The following is a 16,937-nucleotide window of genomic DNA, read 5'->3' on the forward strand; positions in this document are numbered from 1 at the left end:
TAGGAAACTCTTTTTATATAGAGAGGGATGAAACTATTAAAGGAATGTCAGACCAGCTCAGCTTTGCTTATAATCATAGGCATATGAATGTGGGTCTTGGCATTGCAGGCAACGTAGATGCTGCGATAGCGCAGATCAATGCTCTGACTTGTATCTTGTGTGCTGGGTTGTGGGTTTGTTTTTTTTCTTTATGTAAGTATCATTGTGGCTATGAGATCAGAATGAGACTGCATTAAAAGTCCATGTTTTGGCTTTAATATCTACTAAGGGCCAAGTTGACAGATCAAGCAAAATCATTTCTAAGAAGTGCACAAAGTCTGCAAATCATCTTGTTTGCACGGTTCTCAAAGAGCCCATAATTTTGCCCCTTAAGAGCCGTATTTAAGAATTGGGCAAAGGCCACAGTATCTTTTTGCACAAATGTTTTTTTTTTCTTTGTTTGCGTGGATTTTTCTGTGGCATTTTTCCCTTGCCAAAGTTGAAAGGCTTGGGCGCAAAGGATGCATTATTTCAGAATTAGGCGAGCAGCCTGACTCAGTTGTCTGGTTTCTTTGGGGGTTTTTTTTTTTTAACTTCCTGGGTCTTAATTTAGCTGTAACTGTAAAATTAGCTGTAAATGTACTCCCAGCTGAAGATCCATGTTCAGAACGATATATGCTTATTTGGCAAGTGGTCTAAATGCATTATTATAAGGCAAGTGTGTGCAGACATGGCACTAAATTGCTTTGGTTACCCTAATCTTTCCCCTGCTTCTCACTGTTTTAAAATAGCAATGAACATACATTTAAGTTAGCAACATCGAAGAGTGTTTGGTTTTCATTAAAAAAATTGGAAAATTGGGCATAATTTACTGGAGAAAACCTAATGCCTTTTTTTCATTCCTGACCCTTTTTCACTGACTAGCAGTGACAGCTTGATTAAAAGAAATGTTTTTCTAACATTGAAGACTGTTCTCCCCCCCCCCCCCCCAAGTGTTCTGACATCAGTTAATCCTGTTCATAAATTCATGGATTCATTATTAGCAGATAAGACCTTGTCTGCCTTTTTTTTTAAGTGCTTTTCAATACAGGATGCAAAAGCAGTGTAGCAGTGATTCAATCTGGCTGTCGATTAATTTAGAGGCATGGTAGCATTTCCTAATCTGCGCTGATTGGCTTGAAACTTAGGGGGAAGGCTCCATCATAGTTCTACAAGTTATTCTATTGAAAATGACCAGAACCTGATGAGGTTTAGGCCTTTTTATAGGGTAATGTTGAAAAATGCCGCCTTCTGCAACCACAGACTTCACATTTCCAGCAATCAGGTCCAAAGGAAGAATAATTATCTATATACGTTTTTTATGCATTCTGAACACTTCCTGTTCTATGCCTGCACAATAGACTAAAATCTGAGTGTTTTTTTATTATAGTGTTTCAGTCCCCCACTGGAGATTTACAGTATTTTTTCAGATTTTCATCATGCTCTGATGAGTTTCATTGCACAGTGTTATGTGTTTTAGGGTCTGATTTACTAAGGCTCTTTTCCATTTCTATGTCTATGGGGAAAAGGCTCAGTAAATCAAGCCCAGGGACATTCTTGATAGGTTATTTTTTATTCCTCCTTGTATTCTCCTGTGGGTTTGCTTATATACTCATACTTTAAAAAGAAAAGAAAAATGAAGGTATAGCAGCATTAGGAGTCTTACCACCCAGGAAAGCACTCACTCTGATTTCACTTGTTACCCTCAGCTTACATCTTGTCCTCAAACGCAGTCCACATTCAAAGGAAAAGCAGATACAGAAAAGTATGGTTGAAGTAGCACAAGTTTGTATGTTTAGGTACTTTCAAAGCTTCAAATGTTTATATTATTCTGATTTTTATAACATTTGTATTTTATGGGGATTTTTTGGAAAGGCAGTTTTATAAATCCAACTAAAGGAAAAGCATAATTTTTGTTACACAGTTAAGCAGTAGGGATACGCAGACTCGTTCATAGAGTCACAGCATGTCACTGAAGAAAATGCAGGTATGGAGGTGCAGAAACTGTTTCTGAGCACATCTTGTCCTCGTGTACCGCGCTGCTGGTGATGACTCCCTGCTGGCTGCACTTGGGGTCCTCTGATGCATCTGCCAAAAGAGCAAACAGGAATTTTTCATTTCATTTTCTTTTGTACAGAGAGAAGATTTTCTAAAACTCTCACATTTTTTAAAAGTTATGATTGAAAATGTGAATTATAGGACAGGATTAAAAATCAAAACTATAAAAAAGTATTTAAATGTGTATGTTAAACAAGTATGCAAGGTACAGCTTTATGAAAACAAGACTTATTAAATATTTCTAATGAAAGTAATATACTTTTGTTTATGGTCATTCGAGCTTCAGTTGCCATAGAACTTCATTATTGTTTCAGTCACAAAAAATTAGGTTAGATTTTGGAAAACACTGAAATCATGAATGGGATTACAAGAGAGCTCAAGGAGTCATGCAGTCTACCCTTCTACTTCCAGGAAGTATCTACTGTACCCAAACCATTCTGGACAAATTTTTTATCTACTCTACGCTTAAAAGCCACTAACGGGGATTCCATCTCCTCCCCGGGTTAATCTATTCAACAAATATAGAACATTCTTTCTAATGTCTAATGAAACTCCTCTACTACAGTTTTAGTCCATTACTTTCCCAGTGGAGAAGCAGGTAGCTTGTGAGTCTTTACCTGTCAGTGAGTCAGTGCTGTGAAAATCAGCAGAGCACGGTTTATGGAAAAGAGTGCGTGTTTTGAATGGGGACCACAGGAACCAGACAAAGTGATTGCTCATGACATGAGTCATCCTAGTCCTGAAGATAAAGTGGATACTATTTGTGGTTTTTTATGAATTACTATGGCTACCATTAAAGCTGTCTAGTGCTTTCAGTCTTCAGTTATAGTGGACAGTGTCAGACTAGAAATGAAGCCTGCAAAGGAGTAAGGATTTTAAGAGTATATTGGAGGACAGCTCCAATCTCTCTCTGATATCAGCACAATCTTAGAGAAACAGTTCACACTGTGTAAACATTTTGAGATCGGCTTAAAATAAAATGAAATTTATTGGAGTTTTCAATTCAGAAGGCAGAGATTTAACTCTGATTCTGAAGACATTAGTAAATCTTATTGCTAAATCCTGCAGTTTTTTTTCTTATGCAATCAATCAATATGATATTCTAAAGAAATAACTGTAAATCATTTTGATTTGGAAAAATAGCTCACAGTAATCAGGGCAATAATTTTTGTCCTTGGTATCAGTTGCTAAACAACCACATTCAAATGTCTGATGAAAAGTAAGACAATCTGCCGTAAGTTTTAAGATATATATACTCAAAGAAAAGACCCAATTATGTGGCAAGTATTAGAAACACAAATATATATAGAACTTGCTAAATGGGATGTCTCTATTATGAAAATTAGTCAACCTTCATACGATACCAAATAAATTGGTTATCGTGCTGATAAGCCCTTGTGAATAATAGGCCTTGTAATCATTAGGTGACTCGGTATTGTGTGATTCTTCCGAAGAAGTTATCTTTGCACTTATCTTTGAATTCAGTTAAAAGTGGATTTGTAAGTTTTAAGATGACATTAGTTCAGCAGTGACCACTAGGCTTATGCTATCAAGGTTTCAAAAGTGTTTTATCAAAATGAGTCAAAAGTAAATCAAAACCATTCAGCTGACAAATCAGGCCAGGAAGTGCTCTCGGCCAATTAAAATGTCCCATAGTCCCACACGTTTTGCACATCATATTCACAAACATCTGTTAAACTCACTATTTGCTGTTGTTGGTCCCTTCTTTGCCAGATTTTAACTTTCTGCTACTCTGCAAATGGCTTTTTGTTATGTTGGGGTTGTGCTCTGGAATGCTGTCCTGTTAGATTTAAGGATGGAGTCTAGTTAAGGTCTGGCTTTTTTCAAAAGGGTCTCTGGTTTTTAATTCATTAATTTTTTATTTGAATGAGGCTAGTGAAGAGTATCTGATTTGATGTTGTACTATTAAAACATTGAGACCATGTTTTATTAATGTGAATTGATTCTATGTGTAATTATATTATGTTTTATTATGCATGGTATAATGTGATGTTTTTATTTATTTATATATTTGTTTTTATATTCTGTACCGACGTTCGATATGGAATATCACATCGGTTTACAGATAAACTCAGGAATAATATGACAACGATGTCTTATTATTTTTACATAGTAACAGAGTAACTTATTTTATAATTTGGAACTTTTGATTGAGATACATTGTAACAGTGTAACTTATTTAACAATTTGGAACTCTGGTTTGATATACTTCGCACACTTGAAAGGAGTGACTTGTTCTTGAGAGGGTGACTAAATAAGCCTTGGTAGTTTAAACACTTGAATGAGGACTCTGTAATTGGAGGTATGTGGGGGACTAGGATGGGGAGCAACTGGTAGGGTGCTTAGCACGGGCGGGTGGTGGGGAGGGGAGTGTGTTAACCAGGAGTAAGGGGTGGGGTAGGGTGAGTACATAGTGATCAGGTGGTGTGATTAACACTCGGGTTGGAAGGCTCTTTGGAATAGCCAAGTTTTTAGGGTCTTCTTGCAAGTCTGGGTTGAAGGTTCTATTCTGAGTTGTGTGGGTAGTGAGAGGCCAGCTATTGAGATGACGCGTTCTCTGGTTGTGGTAAGGTGGGCCAGTTTTGTGGAAGGAATTGTTAGCAGACCGGTGTTCTTGGATTGGAGGTCTCTTTGAGAGTCGTGTGGGTGGTTGGAAGGCGTCCTTTAGCCAGTCGATCTTTTCATTGTAGATGGTCTTATGCAAAAGGGTTAGGGCTTTGTATTGTATTCTGTGGGTTATGGGGGGCCAGTGGAGGTCTTTAAGAATGGGTGTGATGTGGGCGGAGCATTTGCTGTTTGTGAGGGATCAGGCTGCTGCGTTTTGCAGTAGTTGCAGAGGTTTGAGGGAGGAAGCTGGGAGCCCGAGGAGGAGGGAGTTGAAGTAGTCCAGCTTGGAGAATAAGAGGGTCTGAAGTACTGTCCAATAGTTATGGTTGAAGAGGAGGGGGTTTGATTTTTTTGAGGACTTGTAGTTTGAAGTAGCCCTCTTTTATTGTTGCATTGTTGTGTTGTTTTTTTAGGTTTAGTTCGGAGTCTAATGTGATGCCTAGGTCTTTTACTTTGGATATGAATTGTCTGTTTGGTTGCGTGATCAAGAGGTCTTGAATGCTTTTTGTGGAGGGTTTGTTTGTTATGTATAGTATTTCGGTTTTCTTGTGGTTGAGTGTGAGCGATATCTGAGTGAGGAGTTTTTGTACTTGAGATGAATAGGATTCCCATTGTAGTAGGGTGTTTTGTATGTTCTCTTTCATGGGGAGTAGGATTTGAACGTCATCTGCATAGACAAAGTAGGAGAGGCCCAGGAAGGGGAGGAGTTTGCAGAGGGGGAGCATGTATATATTGAAAAGAGTGGATGAGAGTGATGATCCTCGGGGTACGCCGTGTGAGAGGGGGAATTGCCTTGATTCACTTGATGGGGAAGGTGGGTAATCCGAATAAGTAGAATAAACCCTGCAGTCATCTAATGCTGCCAAGTCTGGCGTTGACATTTTTCAACTTGTTTCTTTCTTACTTACTTTTGCTGAGTACTTTTAGTATTCTCGCACATGTCTCTAGGGTATGTAAGACCTGAAATTTGAGATGGTCAAAATAATCACAATTGTTCATACATTTAATGAGTTCCCATTACCATGATCTTAGAAACTTTAGATTCTGACAGGAGATTAGGACTTTAGGACCCTTCTAGTCTGCCCATGGATGATCATGATTCAGTAAACACTGCCTCTAGACAAAGACCCAGATTAGAGGAGGAGTTTATGATCATCCTTTTAACTGTCTCTAATTATAATAGCTTTAAACAGCAGCATTAGCAACCAAGCAACATGGGGATTCAGGATTTGGGAATTGCTGAGATTTTTCAAATGCAGATCAGGGGAATGTGGATGAATATCACTCACTCACTTCTCCCAATAAACAGTGAATTGGTGCCTTCTCATGTTTTATATGTGAATAGAACGGGGTTGTGAATCACTTGTGTCATATTACATACATTTGCCTCATACTTTAACACCTAAATTACACTGCATCGCAAAATACTCTGCTACCATAGCCACCATTGAGTCCATAAAAGCCTGCTGTTCAAACATCACTAACCCAGCCACAGCTTTATTGGGTCCTGCTATGAATACTGGCATCAAAATCGGCCCCCAAGGGTCAAGCTATGGCACCCTGAGCTTTCAGTTGCAGCAACCTGAGGTTTTCCTCTTCGTTTTATTCCCTCTGTCTCAGCTATTGCAGCCAAACTCCAGTTCCTGAATAGCATGGGCCTTCCCTCCTGAACCCCGTACACATGTGCTCTTGAGCCAGTCAATATGTGTCACTGCTGTCCAATAGCTGTGTCTCCCTACCTTCCTTGTGCAACCCTAAGTAGCTCCAATCGGGCTGAGCAACAGCAGCAATAGGAAAATCGCACATTGATGAGAACTTGTACAACACTTGTGCTGGGTCATCAGACCTTGCAGAATAGAGGTTTTAAAAGCCTATCCAGGCCCTGCAGCAGTTTGGCTTCTCATCTAAAACCTTTTGTAAGCTTCCCTTCTCCCAACACGCAGAGGCCGATGAAATAAGGTGTGTTAGGATGGGCACTCATTTTTAGTGTGCTAAAATCCTTATTAAATTATGAGTAAAGTTGCAGATATTTTAACAGAGAAAATATGTGCGCACAAATGAGCTCCTCTCCTTGTAAATCCCAACGCAGTGAGCTATGTTAAAGCTTGAAGATTTTGTGTTTTTAATGTGGAAATGTTTTAAATGCTGGGACAGAAGTAGAATAACGTGAGCACATTTCTGGGGCCAGTGTGATCCTAGACCTAGAGTTCCTTGGTGCAGTGGTCCTGGACTCAGAATTGTTAATCCCTTCGCTATCACACCAGAACATGGTGATGGGAGTTAGGGGACCCTACATTCAGAATTGGATTGTTGTATACAGCAGGTACTGCACCACTTGCCTGAGACCATGCCTAGCTGCTAGTCAGGAATACATATTTGCCCCCACTCGTGCCATGATTTTCAACAGCGGGCAGCTGCTAGTGCAGTGATGTCTTGAGATCAGATCGCCTCTTTGATGGGACTCGCTAAGGCCTGCTGCACCTGCTTGCTGGTGTTGTGGGGGAGGGCATGCAGTGGAAAACTGCAAATCTTTCAGAGTTGCATGCCATGACTTGCCACCTTCCGCGAATTTGCCATAATCCTGAACATCATGATTGTCTCTGGGGCAGTCGGTCTGGGGACAGGGGCGGAGCCAAGTTACCACTTCCCACGCACCATATGCCAGAGACGGTTCATCCTCTTTTCTTTCCCCAGGAGGGGAAGTGTTGCCTGAGCCTGCTCAGGCAACACTTCCCCTCCTGGGGAAAGATTGGGACCACATCTCACTGCAGGCAAGAGAGGAGCAAGGCTGGCTTAAGTAGTTCAGGAACTGCTGAGTCAGGTGGCTAGTGAGGAGATGGCTCAGATAGCTAGGAGGCGTGCTCGCTGAAGACATCATTGCAGATAGAAGCAGGGCATGGTGAGGCTGCACTGCAGGCAAATCTGTGACAAAAGTGGACCTCTGGGACGTGGATGTGGGTTCACCTTTTCCCTGTGAGTCTTGCACCCTGGTGGGGCTGCAGCACAATCATCCTGTAACATATTAGGTTTCTCTGGATGCTGGTGAACACTGCCAAATTCATAAGGATCACCTCGGGCCTTTGAGGGGAGACATGAAGTTAGAGGAAGGCTTGGATACTTAACTCTTCTGCTGGTTTGATATGCCTAGTGTCAGCTAGTGGGCTTACCAAACAGAATGTAATGGAGTTGTCTGGACTAAGTGATGCAACTTCAAGAGTTGGACCGTTCTATACAAGTGATACAGCCCACCTGCAGTTGCAAACAGAAGATTATCAGATAGGTACCGGACTATGAACCCTTTGCTTGTTGTGTACTTGGATTTGCTTTGTTCTGCTAAGCCTGGCTCATGTTCTGAGGGCATAGTGCAGGCAACGGTGGAACCAGAGATGCTCAGCAGAATTAGTCTCCCTCTGCAGGACAGGTGCCAGTCATAACTAGTTATGCGTCCTGCTCAAAGGCTAATTGAAATGTATTTAATGAAGGGAGGAATACAGAGGGCTCACTGTATGCAATCTGGTAACCATGGGGTTAAAAATGCCTCCTGTTAAGAGGTCAGAGTGCAGCTGTTCTGCATGGACAGGAGAGCCAGGCAGAACACCACAGACCCTTTTCTGCAGCAGTGTGAATAAACATAGCTTTTGGAATGACTGGCCCTGAGTTTGTTTTGACCGTTGGACCAGGCAGTTTATGAGCTAACACTATGATTAAAATTCCCACCCATCACTATTTGGACAGTTCTTTTCAAAGTTACAGCTCTTGTTAAAATCTGGGGGGTTTTTTTTTTCTTTTTTTCTATTGTATATCAGCCTTCCCTCCGCTAGGCAGACATGCCGAGAACTGAGCAATAAGACATCCTCTATGGCAGTCCTCCAGCAGATCGGAGGGCAAGCTACAGGAAGCAGTCAGTGCCAGGAAGCAGCCCCGGCAGCAGGCCTGTAAATACTCTGACCTTTTTTTTGAATAAAATCTAAGTTGTTTGTTTATAAGACCTTTGAGTCTTTCTGGATTCTGCCACACAAGCATGTATTTTGGGAGATTGATTGTCTCAAGGGCTTGTGAAAGGGACGCTTAAAATGGATGACAGCAAGGTAAGGACTAAAAAGCAATATTGAAACTGCAGTAGAAAAGAAGATCAGGATGATAAGACACTTACTGATTACTGTTACACTGTTAGTACTACTGAATAACATTATTCATTGCAGCCTTGGGGATGGTTTTTTAGGTTTTTTTTCTTTTGTGGTCTCTCTAGCAGACGTAGGTAAGGGATACTTGCTCCGTAGAGAATACTAATCCTCATTTAATGCAAGTTGGAGTTTCCATCAGTGGTATGATGAATTTGTATATGAATTAATCTGGGACAGGGGGATGTGAGAGGCGCGTGTGTGTGCGTAAATATGCACACACTCTTCATCTTTCCCCGGGTAAAAAAAAAACATTATCAATTCCTTCCTTTTTTTAAACATTTCTGCTACCTGTGGAAATAAATTGTCTTGTTTTTAAATCCATGTCTTTGTTTCCTCAAGAAAACCTGTAATATAGAAAACACATCCTTGTACCCCCATGGGCCAGAGATGCAACTGCATCGACAGCACTAACCAGGCTGAAGGGGTTTTCTTTTTGGTTTTTTTTTTAATTATGGGTGATAGCATCAGTTATGGCCACATTTTATTTCTTTGGTTACATTCCTGATACAAAAATTGACACTGTAAACTGTGTTAGCAAATGAAGGAAGGAGAACAGCCCTGATCTGTTTTGGTGGTTAAAGCAGTATGCCAGCACCGCCGGCTCATATCACATCAGCTAAAATGATATATTCTTTCCAAGCCAAAAACAATAACTAACAAATATATAGCACTGTGCAACCTGATAAATAAACACATATTTTCTCTTTAATTTAGGATGTAGTGTGCATAGCAGAGTATTCTCTTTTCTTTCTTCAGTGGTGGTCTGACCTCCCGTGGAACTTCCAATTTCAGCAAGCTTCAAAGGGTGGCCCTCAAAGTCCAAAAAACTAACTTTCAATTAACGAATCAATTTTCCACTTCAAAATATGTATAATGTGATATTTTACTGCTGTATTATGGGGAGATGGACTTCAAGATTTGCTCATGAATTTTGCTCTTGTTATAATCTCTTCCCCTCATCCATGAGTAGAAAAAGTAAATGACATGTTTCATTGCTCATTAATAAATATTCACCTACATTTCTCTGGAACCCGTGACATGGCCTGGACCTGTGGCTTTACAGTAGTTTCCCAGTGGAGGAGACTCAGATTCCAGTCCATTTTATATCCTCTCCCAGTTATCACAGTGACTGTCCTGGTCCAGGATCCACATCCCCAGGGCTTCTTCTGGAACCCTGTACTATATCTGGCCACTAGGTGTCACTGTTGTGCAGTGGCTGTGACTCTCTCTCCAGCCCCTCGCTCTCACCTCTGGTCTATGAATGTTGCCTTTGCAGGATCCCCAGCCCCGTTTGGCCCAGGGAGCAGAAAATCTGAACTGGGAATCAAAACCAGACCCTTTGCATGATAGTGTACAGCATTGCCACTGATTCATTGGGCTGGCCTCATTTACAGCCCGATTCTGTAAAACCGCGGGAGAGCGGACGAACGCCCGCTCTCCCGGCGCACGCACTGGCCCTTGGCCGGTGCGAGCGATCCAGTATGCAAATTAGGCGACGCGGTGCAAACGAGGAAAAGGAGGCGCTAGGGACACTAGCGCGTCCCTAGTGCCTCCTTTTGGCCTGGAGCGGCGGCTGTCAGCGGGTTTGACAGCTGACGCTCAATTTTGCCGGCGTCGGTTCTCGAGCCTGCTGGCAGCCACAGGCTCGGAAACCGGACGCCGGCAAAATTGAGCGTCCGGTTTTCGGCCCAACAGCCGCGGGCCGAATTCAAATTTATTTATTTATTTATTTTTTCTTTTTTTTTACTTTTGGGGACCTCCGACTTAATATCGCTATGATATTAAGTCGGAGGGTGCACAGAAAAGCAGTTTTTACTGCTTTTCTGTGCACTTTCCTGGCGCCGGAAGAAATTAGCGCCGACCTTTGGGTCGGCGCTAATTTCTTAGAGTAAAATGTGCAGCTTGGCTGCACATTTTACTTACTGGATCCCGCGCGCATACCTAATAGCGCCCTCAACATGCATTTGCATGTTGAGGGCGCTATTAGGTGCCGCGGGTGGGCCGCGTGTTTTCCTCCCCTTACTGAATAAGGGGTAAGGGAAAACACGCGCCCAGAGCAGGCTGACAGTGCGCTCCGACGGAGCACACTTTACTGTATCGACCTGTTAGTTTTTATAACTTTTTTGGGGTTATATTTAGCATATAACTGAGATCTATATGTGTATATATTTAGCATATAACTGAGATCTATATGTGTAATATATTTTCTTTTTTTTTTTGGGGTTTGTATTCTTTCCTTTGAATCTTTTGTTCTTATTTGGTGAGCTTATCTGTAGGAAAATGTTTTTTTTGTTTTTTTCATTTATAACTTTGTTTGCCCCACCAAGTAGAACAGAAATCAAGCATAGAATCAAATTTTATATAACAGGAAAAACATGGATAATACTTTAAAATCGTCGGCTCAGTGTGCTGCAGCAGTCAAAAAAGCAAATAGAATGTTAGGAATTATTAGGAAGGGAATGGTTAATAGAACAAAAAATGTCATAATGCCTCTGTATCGCTCCATGGTGAGACCGCACCTTGAATACTGTGTACAATTCTGGTCGCCGCATCTCAAAAAAGATATAGTTGCGATGGAGAAGGTACAGAGAAGGGCAACCAAAATGATAAAGGGGATGGAACAGCTCCCCTATGAGGAAAGGCTGAAGAGGTTAGGGCTGTTCAGCTTGGAGAAGAGACGGCTATGGGGGGATATGATAGAGGTCTTTAAGATCATGAGAGGTCTTGAACGAGTAGATGTGACTCGGTTATTTACACTTTCGAATAATAGAAGGACTAGGGGGCATTCCATGAAGTTAGCAAGTAACACATTTAAGACTAATCGGAGAAAATTCTTTTTCACTCAATGCACAGTAAAGCTCTGGAATTGGTTGCCAGAGAAGGTAGTTAGTGCAGTTAGTGTAGCTGGGTTCAAAAAAGGTTTGGATAAGTTCTTGGAGGAGAAGTCCATTAATGGCTATTAATCAATTATACTTAGGGAATAGCCACTGCTATTAATTGCATCAGTAGCATGGGTTCTTCTTAGTGTTTGGGTAATTGCCAGGTTCTTGTGGCCTGGTTTTTGGCCTCTGTTGGAAACAGGATGCTGGGCTTGATGGACCCTTGGTCTGTCCCAGCATGGCAATTTCTTATGTTCTTATGAAATAGACTTTTATTATGATATTTTGACTAGCAGCAAATAATTATTTGTACATTCTGGAGATTTGTCTTTTACTTTTTATTTTTTATTGCATTTTGTTATGTTTTATTTTTTATTTTCAAGTTTTTGGTTTGCTTGTATTTTATTTTGGATCAATTGTAAATTGCCTTGAACATTTAGATTAGGTGGTATAGCCTTGAACATTTGGATTAGGTGGTATATTTAAAAAAAAAAAAAAAAAAAAAAGCTTTAAATAAATAAATGAATATACCTATGCTATCCAAGTCCATAGTATTGTAAGGAATCCAACCCAGATAATAACCGAGATAAGAATAGAAAAAGGAAAGAGGGAAAGAAACCTCTCATCCATGGCTATTTTCTGTTAGGATTTTATTACAATTTATTGTATGCTGGGTAAAGGTTTATCTCCAGTGCAAAGCCATGTGACTGTGCTTGTCTATATTATAGTTTGAAATTAATATAAAAATAAAGTTTAAAAATAGCAGTAAAAGATATGCCCAGCACCAGCAAAAAAAGGCCCTCCAGGTATCATGTCTCAAACACTGCCTCCTTTGCACGTAAAGCTCTCTTATGCATATTCATTGTGGATATCCTGAAACCAGACTGGCTAGGCGGTAGCCCTGGACCGGCTCGTGAAACTGCTCTGGAAGAAGATAGCTTGTTCCGAGAGATTGCGCTCATACGACTTTGCTTAGTTCTGTGATAGATAAATCTGTTATTGTCTGTTTGGACTTTGGGTCAAACATGGTTATCAAAGAAAACTAGCGGCAGCAGCTCTTGCCCAAAGAGAACATTTAATCCTTCTGGCTTGGGCAGGCAATAACTGGAAGCATTTTGCCCCACATTCTCCTTTCTCTTTTTCACGTCAGCAGAAAAACAAAAGAAAAGAGAGTGTGGTTTATGGTGATGGTATTTAAAACTGTTTGTTGTTTCGACTGGTGTAACGGCAAACTTTACTTGACTTGTGAGATACTTGTTCCAGACTGGTGGTTTTAGCTTCTGAAAAATCATGGGGGAGCACAAAATTGCGCACACTGCAATTTTTTCTTCAAGCCCAGCTAATTCATTAACTGCAGCTCCCATTTTTTTGCTTGCATTTGCAGGTCACCAGGGTTTTCCCCTTCTTATCTAGTGCAGGCAGTGCAGCTACAGACTCAGGCTAAGAGACTTAACGACTTTGGTGCAAGTGTGCTTTTAGTTGGCCAGTAGATGCCGCTGTTTCTCGATGTCTGGGAGTCCCTGTTAACACAGCCTTCACAGTATCTGCAGCGCTGGTTGGCCTGAGGGGCAGAAGGTGGGCTTGGGATGTGAACTACTGTCTCCCATTGGACTGGCTTTGCTGATCCATCCTATTTTATATATTATTATATGTATGTAATGTGCTACATTTACGTGTTTGATCACTCTCTGTGCATCACACTCCAAAAGCCATATTTGTGCTGCATTTTTTTGTGAGATTTGGTGATTGAGTTTTGTTTCTTTAGTGTTAGGTGTCCTCTCCATAATTCACCCAAAATTGTGCCTTAATAACTTTAATTGAAGAAGAAATAAAAGAAAAATGTTTTTTTTTCTTGGCAGGCGAAGATGTCAGTTTTCAGGGCATGTCCCGTGGATAATGATTTCTGTATGCATGTAAAACGCACGTCAGAATTATCTGCAGATACAATTATTGTAACAGCATGTATATTTTTATCTGCTGCTCAATCTGCGATGTGTTTCCCGGTGTGGGGGGAGAGGAAGAGACTTTACACATGTATGTGCCTTTTTCTGTCATCATTTGTAATGGGCCCTTACCCTAGCAGTTTTGTGTTTTTTGGTTTTTTTTGTTTTGTTTTGTTTCTTTGCAGGGGGGGAAATTTAATGGGCCAAAAGGAAATGTTTTTTTTTTTTCCTACTTCAGTCTCTTACTGTGGATTTAAGTTTTGCAGTGAGTAGGTCACACTGCTGTTTTAAAATCCCTTTCTACACATTTACTTCTCATAGCATAACACTGAATTCAAAGTTCAGGATGTTTACTTTCCTGGGTTGTCAATCATTCAAAAGAAGAATCTGCAGAGGGATAGTCGTGTTAGTCTGGTGTAGCCAAAAATGACACAAGGACGAATTGGACCCTGTCCTCAGATTCATGCCTCAATAAATTGTTTAGTCTATAAGGTGCCACCCGACTCCTGTCATTCAGATGAAGAGTCAGACTATCTAATTGTCTTGCTGCAGAAAGTGCAGCTTGCGCGTTCTATGCTGTTTTCCTTGCACAATAATTGTTAGTGTGAAAAGATGAGTTTTTGGTTTTTTTTTTAAATTAGTAAAGACCAGATACACAGTGGAAATAATGTAATTCAAGCATCAATCCCAAAGTGCTATTTATGGCTGAAGAGAAAATTAAAGACTGAAAAAATTCCATTCAAGAGGGCGAGACTGGATCATAGGAGTACTAAGCAGGATATAGTGCCCCGGTCAGTGGTTGCCATTGGCACCCCTCTCCCTTCCCCATGCTGTGCTTACCATCCTAGGTTGTGCTCATGCTGGGGCAACCACCCTTGTTTTAGGGCAGCACACAGGGTCTCTGGACCTCTCAGGAATGCTCTTGTCAAATCAACTTACTGGAGCTTCGGGTGATCTGGTGTATGCTCCATGGGCTTTCAGAGATCGGCTGTCCAACTAATTTGTCCTGATTGAAACCAATAACCAGGTAGCCATGTGGTATGTCAACAAGCAAGGAGGCATGGGATCTTACCTCCTGTGTCAGCAAGCGGTCCAGATCTGGTCATTGGCCCTGACCCATGGGATGGCACTCGGGGCCATGTACCTGGCTGGGACGAAGAACGTAGTAGCAGACAGGCTGAGTCAAGCCTTCAGACCCCACGAGTGGTCTCTGGACCAGGGGATAGTGAATTAGATATTCCGCCTCTGGGAGAGGCCAGACGTAAATCTGTTTGCATCTCCCTGCAACAGTCAGGTGCCTCAATTCTGCTTCCTGTACAGGTCAGACGACAAATCAGCCTCACACGCCCTTGCCCATTATTGGGCAAGGATCTTCTGTATGCGTATCCTCCGATTCCCTTAGTGGCAAAGACTCTCTGGAAGCTTCATAAGGACGGGAGGTCTATGATCCTTATAGCCCCAAGACAGGTCTGGTTTCAGCTCCTAAAGGAGATGTCCATCCAGAAACCAATCAGTCTGGTGACATACCCAGATCTCATCATGCAAGATCAAGCCAGGCTGTGGCATCCCAATATGTAGACCCTGTTGCTTACAGCTTGGATGTTGAAAGGTTAATCCTGCAGCCATTTGATCTTTTAGAAGATAGGTCTCGGATCCTGGTGGCTTCTAGAAAGCTTTCCACTAGAAAGTCCTATGGACTACAATGAAGGAGGTTTTCCGTGTGGTGTGAGCAGAAGGCCCTGATCCATTCTCCTGTCCCACACAAAAACTGCTGACTACCTTCTACACTTATCAGAAGCTGGCTTAAAGACCAACTCCGTTAGAGTTCACCTTACTGCAATTGGCACATACCACCAAGGAGTACATGGTACGCCTATCTCTGTACAGCCAATAGTTGTAAGTTTCATACAGGGCCTGCTTCAATTGAAGCCTCTCCTTAGGCCTCCCGATGTGACTTGGGACCTGGACGTGGGGTTGGCTCAGCTGATGAAAGCTCCTTTTGAGCCGCTCTGCATCTGCGACCTGAAGTACCTGACCTGGAAGGTCATATTTTTGGTGGCGGTCACTTCAGCGCACAGGGTCAGCAAGCTCCAGGCCTTAGTGACTTATCCACCTTACACTAAGTTTTCATAACCGGGTGGTCTTGCGTACACACCTTAAGTTCCTGCCTAAGTTGGTGATGGATTTCCTTCTTAACCAGTCAATTGTCCTGCCAACATTCTTTCCCCGGCTCCATTTGCACCAAGGTGAAAGAGCACTGCACAGTTTGGACTGCAAGCAAGCCTTAGCCTACTATCTGGAGCGGATAGAAGCCCATAGACTGTCCCCCCAATTTTTTATTTCTTTTGATAGAAATAGGATGTGTGTTGCCGGTGCCAAACAGACACTATCCAGTTGGCTAGCAGATTGCAGCTCCTGTTATTCCCAGGGGGGGCTGCATCTTGGGAGTCGTGTCAAGGCTCATTCTGTCAGAGCCATGGCAGTGTCTGTGGCCCACTTGCGAGCAGTTCCCGTGGAGGAGATCTGCAAGGCTGCAACATGGAGTTCTCTCCACACATTCCCATCTCATTACTGCCTGGATAGGGATGACTGATGCGACAGTAGGTTCAGCCATTCTGTCCTTCAGAACCTGTTTGAGGTATAGAACCCAACTCTCCCACCTCTGTTACCAACAGCACCGGTATTGTGCTCTTTGGCACTTGGTTGGGGGTCTGTTGGTCCCCTTGGGGATCAGCCTCTAGCTAGGGATTCACCCATATGGGAGGACTGCCATCCTGCTTGTCCTCTGAGAAAGCAGAGTTGCTTACCTATAACAAGTGTTCGAGGACAGCAGAATGTCAGTCCTCATGAAACCCTCCTGCCACACCATGGCTCTCCTATTTTTTATTTTAATTTTGATTATAATTGTATGTTATAAGACTGAAGAGGGACCTCGCAATGATGCGTGGTATAGGGCATGCTGGACATGCTCAGAGTGCCTAGTCAAAGTTTTAGAAACTTTAACACAAGTTTTCCACATCGGGGCTCCATCTGATGTCACCCATGTGAGAGGATTAACTTCCTGCTGTCCTTGGAGAACATCTGTAACAGGTAAACAACTCTGCTGTAGGAAGCTGGCAGTCTTGCCATACTATGGGAATCCTACCATCTGCCTCCCTCCTCTCTCATACACAGCCTCCTTTCCCCCCTCCTCTTCCCCTTTCCTTCATATCTTAAGAACATAAGAA

At 42.1% G+C, this 16,937-nt stretch overlaps 1 protein-coding gene across 2 annotated transcripts in view; it reads left to right on the plus strand.

Moving 5' to 3' along the window:
* The window catches only part of CREBL2 (cAMP responsive element binding protein like 2), a 60,443-nt gene that overhangs the window by 18,077 nt on the left and 25,429 nt on the right, over positions 1-16,937 (plus strand). Inside the window, exon 1 of one of the 2 annotated variants that reach the window (XM_029599805.1) lies at positions 8,614-8,792. The exons of the other annotated variant lie outside the window; for it this stretch is intronic. Within the exon in view, the coding sequence (XP_029455665.1) occupies positions 8,778-8,792 (15 nt within the window). The 5' untranslated portion in view covers positions 8,614-8,777. Of the gene's footprint in view, positions 1-8,613; positions 8,793-16,937 lie in introns of those variants that run through there. 2 annotated transcript variants of the gene reach the window in all.

Source organism: Rhinatrema bivittatum, chromosome 4, assembly GCF_901001135.1.
Source record: "Rhinatrema bivittatum chromosome 4, aRhiBiv1.1, whole genome shotgun sequence".
NCBI lineage: Eukaryota > Metazoa > Chordata > Amphibia > Gymnophiona > Rhinatrematidae > Rhinatrema > Rhinatrema bivittatum.